The 10210-nt window shown below is 39.6% G+C and overlaps 1 protein-coding gene across 1 annotated transcript; it reads right to left on the bottom strand.

Moving 5' to 3' along the window:
• Positions 1-991: 991 nt before the first annotated feature.
• On the bottom strand, positions 992-3523 carry LOC113769125. Its single transcript, XM_027313600.1, has one exon. It carries the CDS (start codon positions 3521-3523, stop codon positions 992-994), a length of 2532 nt encoding a protein of 843 aa, XP_027169401.1.
• Positions 3524-10210: the final 6687 nt, after the last annotated feature.

The raw sequence follows: 10210 nt of genomic DNA, 5'->3' as shown, positions 1-10210 counted from the left end.
TGACACACTAGGCAAGTCTGTACAAATTTCGCCACATCCCTTTTTAAGCCATCCCACCAATAAAGCCCTTTCACATCCTGATACATCATGTTAACTCCAGGGTGAATAGTATACTTGGACTGATGTGACTCCTCTAGAATTTCTCTTTTCAAACCCTCTTCATTAGGTACTACTATTCAATCCCTAAATCTCAAAATGCCTTCAGGTCCTAGCTTAAAATCTAGGGTTTCCCCCTTTCTCACTCTCTCCAAATAACCTTGTACTACCGGATCCTTCCTTTGAGTCTCCTTAATTCTTTTTAACAAAGGGGATTTTAAGGATAGATTTCCAAACAAGATTTTCAACTTTTCTAAACGAGGATTCCAACCACTCGCTTCTTCTAACATATCCCATTCTCTCACCATTAGACCCGCTACTTGAGCCCTTCTACTTAGTGCATCGCAACCACATTTGCTTTCTCAGGGTGATAATTGATTGAACAATCATAATTCTCAAAAAATTCTACCCAACGCCTCTGTCGCAAGTTCAACTCCTTTTGTGAAAACAAGTACTTAAGGCTCTTATGGTCGGTGAATACCTCAAATGTCACCCCATACAAGTAATGGCTCCACCTCTTCAAAGCAAAAATAACAGCGGCTAACTCTAGGTCATGGGTCGGGTAATTCATCTCATGGGGTTTCAATTTCCTAGAAGCATAGGTCACAACTTTTCCCTTTTGCATTAGAACACAGCCTAACCCTTCTTTAGAAGTATCGGAATATACTACATACCCATCAACTCCCTCAGGTAGGGCTAATACTGGAGCCGTAGTCAATCGCCTCTTCAATTCTTGAAAGCTCGCTTAACATTTAGGGCTCCAAATGAACTTATGATTTTTCTTAGTTAACTCCGTCATTGGCCCAGCAATTTTTGAGAAATCTTTTATAAAACGGCGGTAATAACCCGTCAATCCCAAGAAACTTCTAACTTCAGTTGGATTCTCTGGTTGTTTTCACAAAATAACTGCCTCCACTTTAGTTGGATCCACTGCGATTCCATTCTTAGAAATTCTATGACCCAGAAAAGAAATTTCTTCCAGCCAAAATTCACACTTACTAAACTTAGCGTAAAGCTTGTGTTCCCTCAACACTTGTAAAACTATCTCCAAGTGCTTGGCATGATCCTCTCGGGTCTTAGAATATACTAGAATATCATCTATAAATACCACCACAAATTGGTCCAGATATTGTTTAAAGATTCTCTGCATTAGATCCATAAAAGCAGCTGGGGCATTAGTTAACCCAAAGGGCATTACCGCAAATTCAAAGTGCTCATATCTAGAATTAAAAGCAGTTTTAGGTATGTCTTCCTTTTTAATCCTCAATTGATAGTACCCTTGTCTCAAATCTAACTTAGAGTACACCACCGATCCTTGCAATTGGTCAAATAATCCATCAATCAAGGGCAAATGGTACTTATTCTTAATAGTCACCTCATTCAAACCTCGATAGTCAATGCACAATCTCAAACTCCCGTCCTTTTTCTTTACAAACAAAACTGGAGCTCCCCACGGTGAGTCACTTTCCTTAATAAAACCTCTTTCTAGTAGGTCCTGCAACTGGATCTTTAGTTCTTTCAACTTTGCAGGAGCCATTCTATAAGGAGTCTTTGAAATTGAGGCTACTTCTGGAACCAAGTCAATCTTAAACTCTATCTCCCTTTCAGGTGGCAAAGATGTTAATTCTTCCGGGAAGACATCGGGAAAATCTCGCACGATTGGCACATCTTCTAATTTCACTTGGTCACTAGGGGCGTTAATTAAGAAAGCTAAGAAACCCTGGGCTCCCTTGTGAAGCATTTTCCTAGCTCGAATCCCTGAAATCAAAGCAGATGAAGCTAATCTGCCCCTTATAACTAGCTTGAGAGTGGCCTCACCTGGGATGCAAAATTTCACCACTTTAGCTCTACAATCTAGCTTAGCATGGTGGTAAGACAAAAAGTCCATTCCTATAATCACATCATACCCCTTAAGGTCCAAACTCACCAAGTCAACTAGCATTTTTCGTTCCCCAACCCAAAATTCACACTCCTTATACACCAAACTAGTGAGTATGCTTTTATTACCTGTAGGAGTCCTAACTTCCAAATCATAGGGTAATCGTACAGGCTTTACATTAATTCCACACATAAAAGCAGGATTAACAAACGAATGAGTCGCACCCGGATCAATTAAAACCTTAGCTAATCGATGAAAGATTGGAAGTGTACCTTCGACTACCTCCGAAGGGTCAGGTACAGGTTGACTATCTAGGGCATAAACCCTGGCCGGGACCTTTGGCCGACTCCCTCCAGAGGCAGTTTGCCTAGAACTTGTGGCACCTCCTTGGCTTCCCCCATTCTCGGAAATCTTAGGACAATTAGCAATTTGGTGCTCAACACTCCCACACCTGAGGCACTTGCCCTCCTTTCTCCAGCACTCATTTGCGGTATGATTGGCTTTTCCACAGTAACCACAGGTTATCTGAGGGGTTGACACTTGTACACCTTGTGGAGCACTCCTAGGGGGTCCCCTTCCACTTTGACTTTCTCTCACTCCAGATCCTCTCGCCCCAGAGCCTCTAGCTCCAGCACCCCTTGTTAAAGCACCTCTCGATGCAAGAGGGATATTCACTACCCCAGTTCCTCTACCCATCTTAGGCGGTGGGGCACTTGTAGAAATTAGGTCCCTGCTACCACTAGGGGCATTCCTTTTCCTAGCAAAGAATGACTTAGATTGGGCTCTAGCCGTCTCAAACCTCTGAGCTTTCTCTACGGCATCACTATACGTGTTAATTTGAGCAGTTGCTAGCTCCTCTTGAATCTCCACATTGAGCCCTTGCACAAATCTCCTAATGCGTCTCTGCTCAGTGGCTATCAGGTCAGGGGCATATCGGGCTAGTTTAGTGAAGTGGGTCTCATACTCTGCTACACTCATGGCCCCTTGTTTGCACTTAATAAAGTCGTCCTCCCTTTTCTCTTGGACTAGAGGTGGAAGGAATTTGGCATTAAACTCACGGGTGAAGTTTGCCCAAGTACTAGGGGTACGGTCTCTATCCCACTTATCCTTAATTAGATTCCACCAAGACCGTGCAGTTCCCTCAAATTGAAATGACGCAAAAGTCACCTTCCGCGTCTCAGTGTAATCCAAGGTGGCAAAAATATCAGATATTCTCTCCCACCATCCCTCAGCTATTTCAGGCTCTGGCCCACCTTGAAACTTGGGCAGCCCAAACTTTAGGAACCTCTCCAAGGCTCTATCTTCAGTATCTAACTGCCCACCACGTTGTTGATGCACTGGTCCAGGACCTTGACGGTCCGTCAAACGTTCTAGCACTTCGGTTATCCTATTAATAGCGGTGGCCATTTGATCTCCGCCCCCGCCCTCGGGTCCCCGATTTTGGTTCACTTCCGATACTCTATCGCCCCCTTGATCACGAAGGGGTTCAGCCCGTCTCCCTCGACCTCGGCCTCGATTTCGGCCTCGGCCTCTACCACGGGGATCCATACCTAGTTATGCCTAATGCAAAACAAGAAGTAAGTATATAGAAATTTACGCAAAATTTAAAGAGCAACGCAGGAAAATTGCATAAAATTAAGAAACAAAGCAGAAAATTATGCCAAATGAAGATCAACTTGAGGGCGATAAAAATAACCACAACTAACACATATATTAACATTCAAAATTCCTACAATTAGCATTTCGTTGGGATTTTACAAAAATATAGCCCAAATGTGCTACAATGTGCAACCAGTCATTCATAATCAAAAGAAGTGCAATCACCACAAAAGCAAGCCATACAGTTACAAAAATACAATGGCCCAAGAGTTAGCACCATCCCAACCAATGTTTACAGATTACAAGTCAAAAGAGAGTCTAACTAAGCCTAGTCCTCAGCGGGACCATCAGATGGATTCCCCTCATCAGGATCCTCTTCTGGATCTTCCTCCGGGTCCTCCTCTGGATCCTCCTCAGCACTAGGAGCTACCTCTGAGGCCTCGTCCATCACCTCATCCACCAGCATGGTAGCATCCGCTAGTATCCCAAAAGCTCGCTCACGAACCATGTCTCTCATCCTAGCCACGCTATCCCTTGCTCTCTGCAGCTCCTCACGGTCTGCCTCAGCCCTAGCTCTCTCCTCTATCACCCGTCCAGTCAGCTCTGTTACCCTATTCTGCAGATGAGTCACCATGGCACCTAACTCATCCACATCCTGAATCAGGGCCAGATTGGAATTCACCAACTGGCGACACTCATCGTCTATAGCCAGAACCAAGCGGTTGGGGTAAGAAAATGTCAACCTACAGTCACACCTAGGAACCCTGGTGTCGGGCGAGTACTGACCACGAGCTCCACCACCCTGAACTTGGTAAAATATAGGCCTAAGAGGCGGCACGTGACCATTCACGTGCCTGTTACCATTAGCAGCATGTCCGTTCCCATTAGGGTTCTCCATACCTACAAAACAGCCAAAACTTTCAAAGTTAAACCTTAGCACCATTAACTTGATCAATTATCACTTAAAATATATCTAAGTATCTCATTCCTATTTCTAGGAATAAAATACCTAACAATTCTCCCAAATACATTCTAACCTAATGCTCTGTTACCACCTGTGGCGGCCCCACCTCCCCCTAAGGCGAACCAGAGGGTTCGGCGAGTCGCCTGCCCAACTCTCGCCGGGACTCACTCACTCAATCATCTAACATCATCAAATATTATTCGTAAATAAACTTTACTTCTCGCATAAGCCAAGTACTTAAACAAACCGTACCATTCAACTTACTCTGTCCAAAAGTACAATTTCAAGCATCAAGAAAATGTCTAACTTAAAATACTTAAATTCAACTTAATTTACAATTTAAAATTCCTAATCCAGGGCACAGAAGCACCACAGGATTCACATTTTCCCAAAGACACAAAAGTCATCCAAAAGACACTAAAGTTTTCCCAAAGTACATATATAAAAGTGGGCATTCAAAATATAACATTTCTTTTCTAGTTCTCCAAGACTTCATGCAACTCAGAACCTGTCAAGGAAAACAAATTGGAAGGGATGAGCCAATAGCTCAGTGGTGCCTCGAAACATGCAATTCACATAGGGCAATTTAACAAGTACAAATGGACAAGTAAGCAATTAACAATTTAGAAAATCGAAGTAACATGACAAGAAAAGGATACGGGGCTCTCAGGAGCCAAAGTCCTCGCGCTTGATCAGGTAATTTATAGTAGTTGACACTCCGTCAACTTTCACTATCTAATCTCCATGTAGACATTTCCCTAATCTACACGTCTCCTAGCAACGACTTCCTCCTTATTTTCGGGCCCGACTCCAACACGAATTTTGCAAGCACTTTTACCAAGACGGCAGAGAGGTACCTCCCACTCTAATAGAGCGTGGTATGTGCATCCGTTTGGTTTATTTAGTCGACGAGACCACGCTCCAATCGACATTGCAACACTTGTACTTGTGGCATTTCACGCAATCACATAGCATATAACATTTCATGATATCTCTAGCAAGTACTTTTAACAAGTAGTTCAACTAGCAGTTAAACACGATTCATGCAAGAGACACTCACCTCAAGTGAAGTGTCTAGAATTCCAAACTTTGATCGAGATTGTGCTCTTCACCAACTCCTAAAATCATACAAATAATTCACATAAATTTCCACTTTTGAGTTGGCGAATTTAACTCGAGTCAACTAGCATTTAATTTCACTCAAAAATCCCAAACTAGTATTAATCGTTTTCTCAAAGTGAAATCCACAAATTTCGAGTGAAATTAAATTTTGAGGTTTCTTTAAAACCAAAAACTTGCTAAATTCGTCAAATATTCCAATAACCAAGTTCTAGAGTCATATAAGAAATTAACACCACTTTGGTGTCACAAGTTGAGAAAAATCACAATTAACCATTTAGAGGAAATTTTCCCCTCTAATTTTCTCCAAAAATATCTTGGGAAACTCTTTTAAGAGGAAATCATATAAACCAAGTAAAAATAGTCGTTGAAATTTCTATAAAATAGAAACTCCTTAAGTTTGCCAAATTCCATTGACCAACTTGGTTCAAGGATTTTCATGAAGGCAAAAACTTGAGTTTTCAAGAAAATTTCCAAATTTGGCATATTTCTCGAAATAGGGCATTTGGTCTAATAAAATTCAAGGTTATTGACTCGAAGTGGACCTAGTAACAAAGGTTAAAGCTAGAAAACATTTTCGGGACAATTTAGTCCCTATTTAACCAAAACGAAATCCAAACGTCAAAATCATTTCTAATTTGAAACAAAATTTCTATTTTGGGTAGCCCCGTGAAGAATAAAATTTTGGTCCACTTTTTGGACGTAAACTCTACTAGATTTTTGTCCCAAATTGAGCTATACACACCCCTTAACTAAACACAAGTCAAATTGGGTTCATGTTAACGTGAAAATCATTCAACATGTCTCATGCAAAGCTGGAAAAAATTTCCAAGTGCATTTGGTACAAGCAGTCCATTTTCTCTTCAATTTGTCCAAAATTTTTCAACAACTCAAAAGCTACATTTTTACCCAAACAATACTTCACATATAGGTTAACATGTTTATATCTCAAATAGTTCAAAACTTGTCAAAACCAAACCCCAAAATTCGCCCAAAAATCTGGAAATTTCCAGAATTTTTTTCGGACAGCTCAGGGGCATTTTTCTCTTTGATTTTTCAATGAAATTTCCCATTGTACAAAAGCTGCATTTTCACCAAAACTACTCTACACATATAGGTGAACATATACATGATTTAAATAACTCAATAACTTCACAAAATCCAGCTCAAAAATTCGGGTAAAAAATGGAAGAAAATCAAGCCTGTTTGTGCGGCTATAGCAGAGCAGAAATTTGCTTCTCTTTTTGCTCAACCATTCTCAACTTATAACTCATACTTTAAGTCCATAACAATCACAACTAATTAGTCTATCCTCCCAACAAGCAATCCAGTTCATTACCTAAGCAAAAATTGCAAAACAACAACCGGTAACAAAGCTAGAAAATTGCTCCCTCATCCGGCCAGCACCCCATTTTCATTCTTAAAAATTTTCCAAACATTTAACCACCACAAAACAGACATATAAACACATAAAACACCTCTAGCTTCATCAATCATTAGCTTAGAGGATCAGCAACCCAACAAGTTTCACCAAAGCAAGCTAAAATTTCAAGAACCAAAAGCTGCAAAAATCTGAAATTCTGCTAAGTGCTAGGCGGAAGTTTTTGGGTTACCTTCAGGTGGTTGCTTACTAGCTAAATGAAGTGCCAAGTTCCCCAAGTTTGCTCCTAGAATCAAAGAAGTCAGTCGACACCCTTGCACTCTATTTTTCCGCTTGTCTGACCTGTCACCGCAGCAGCACAGCAGCGACCGAAGATGAAGAGGACTGGGGTTCTGGGGTTTTTGGTGAGTTTGGGGTGGTTCTGTGGTTGGTGGAAGGAAGAAGAAAAAATAAAAGGAAGCTGGTTTTTTTTTTTCTCCTTCACCCTGGCCCGAACAACCCAGCAGTAGCAGCGGCAACAACGATCTTCTCCTTCCTCTTGCTCGATCGAGGCAGCAACAAAGAGTGAAGGTTGATGCTGGAAATGGAAGGTGAAGGTAGGAGTTGAAGGTTGGTGAAGATGGAGGATCGGTGGAAGCTATGGAAGAGCAGCGGCTCCTGTTTCTTTCTTGCACCTGAAGATCAGAATTTGGAGGGAAGATATGAACGGAAAAGCTGGGATAAGATGGGTTGAAAATGAAGGTAAGCTAAAGGTATAGGTTTGTTGACTTTTGGGCCTGCCATTAAGAGTGGGGAAATTTTGAATTGAATCGCGTTTACGCGCGAGAATTTTATCTACTGGCAGGAATTCCCCATATAACATTTCCTCAGCTTAGTTGTACATTTTTATAACCTCTACACCCTACATTTCAACTTAGGGCTACATTGCGCGCCAGTGCGCAAATATTCACCCTAATGCTTAGCCGAACGCTAACAGTCAAATACATTTTTAAAAATTCATGTAATTTAAAATATAACATTTATATTAGTGAAAACATCATTAATAATATAAATACGCATTATTAAATATAAATACATATTATTTAATAATTTCAACATTTAAATAATATTTTGATTTCAATTTTCAGAAATTAATGCAATTTTGAGATCCTCACAGCTGCCCGGTCAGCGAGTCGGGGGTCCAGGGGGCTAGAGGGCAACGCCCCCGGAGCTTTTGGGCTAGTGGCGGCCCAAAGGGAAGCCCAAGGGCGGGCCGCCTTTCCTTCAACTTTTACAAGCTTTGTTAGGTTTTTAGTTACGGCTACAAATAACCTTAAGTCGTTGTTTACACTCAGTTTTTGACGATTAATAAAAATTACATTGAGAGTTCTCTCAAGTTTCATTGAAGCACCTTGAATATCTTAGATTTGTATCTTAGGTATTCAATTGATTTATCAATCTAGGACCGCGCTAGATTGTGGCGTCTTTTACAAGTACCGAGGTTCGTTGACCACATGATCAACTGGTTTAGGTGATCCGCTGCGTTCGTCGTCTTCAACGTGAGTCTCTACCTTCTAGATCCAAGCCTTTCTGTACAGGTTGCATCACATGGTTGGTGCCGTTCGTATCAGATTGATTAGTCAATGTGGAGGCCTTGTGATAATATGTCCTTAAAATCAATATAAATTCAAGAATTTGGCTTGCAAGAACCGAAATTCCATTAGCGATGATTTCTTCAAATATGCTAATTGTTCAAATATCACTTATATGACAAGATAATGTGGTGTATTGCCCTCATATCAAGGTCAAATTCAAACTAGACAACATATTTTAATATCCCTAAAGTGCATAAGCAGATATAAGTTGGTCTTTTATTCTACTAGATTAGACACAAAGTGGTTAATCGTATCTTATAATTATGTTTCATTGCATATTATATTTTTGACTCAATATTTAACTTATGATTTTTTTGTTTAATATCACACAATAAAATTGCCATACTTCAATTCTTATAGTACAAAATACCAAATAATAATTATTAACCATCTTTAATTACAAGCACTAAACTCTCGCAAGTCGCGCGGGCTTTTCCCCCCAATACAAACTATTAAAGTAGGCCAACATCTTATAAACCTTACACAAGCTATAATGTACAATTTGCTATTCAAGGTCCTTGAACTTTTATGAAAAGTTATACTCTACCGTCCACTGTCAAAGTTTGCTATATGGCCATCACACTTTGTTTGGCAAATCCAAATCGTATATTGGCATCGATTAGAAAATTGATATTAAGGTGAATCCTTTATCCTATTTCACAATTACCTCCTAGGAGTTCCCTTAAATAAGTATAATCCTCGAGACCTTGGATTGAGAAATTAGATCACTTATAAGTTTCTTTGAAGTGACTTTGGCGCACAATCTTACACATCTAATAATAGTTTGACACTAATGAATTACATTTACAACATATTAAAAAGAAATTAGATTTAGTGAATTTGGTATATATAATACTCCGTACATTTCTTAGACAATTAGTGGGAATCTTTAGTAATGATAATATTGGTTCTTATGGCAATAATTTCAAGTGAATGCTATGAGAGTGCATTTTTAGCACAAGAAGATATAAAAGGGTTCTCTTTAAATAAGCATAGTGGTTTTCTTTGAAAATCTTGTGATTTAGTTGTTTATTAAAGGAAATTATGTTTTAAATGTACTATGTGTTTTATTAAGTAACTAATGTGATGAGAACATGAAGATTTGGATTCCTTTCAAATTCAAGGAAATCCAATTGATGGTTGATGGTGCAATCGGGTTCAAGAATCATTGAAGATTTGTCATGCTTATTTTTTGTTATTTATTTAAGTAAGTTTCCAGCAATACTTGTTAGTTAGTCTTGAGTTATTAAGGGAAATAAAGGCTAAGGTCATGTTGACCATAGTTAAGCCAATTGAGTCAATTAGTTTCATATTCAATTAGAGTTTTAGGAAAGTAGTTAATTGCTTCCAAATTTATTTAGGAAGTTGTGTCAAGTCAAATAAGGAGGTTTGTATTGTTTCCAATTTAGATTAGGGTTTTGAGTCTTGTAAGGCTATAAATAGCCAACTTTATTTAACTATTCAGGCACATCATATTGAAGATGAATTAATAAAAAGAGAGTTGTCTCCTTTTATGGAGTTCCTTGATGGAACTTGAG

This window comes from Coffea eugenioides, chromosome 4, assembly GCF_003713205.1.
Source record: "Coffea eugenioides isolate CCC68of chromosome 4, Ceug_1.0, whole genome shotgun sequence".
Classification (NCBI taxonomy): Eukaryota; Viridiplantae; Streptophyta; class Magnoliopsida; order Gentianales; family Rubiaceae; genus Coffea; species Coffea eugenioides.
The sequence above is the reverse complement of the archived record's forward strand: the minus strand, read 5'-3'. Positions and strand labels throughout refer to the sequence as shown.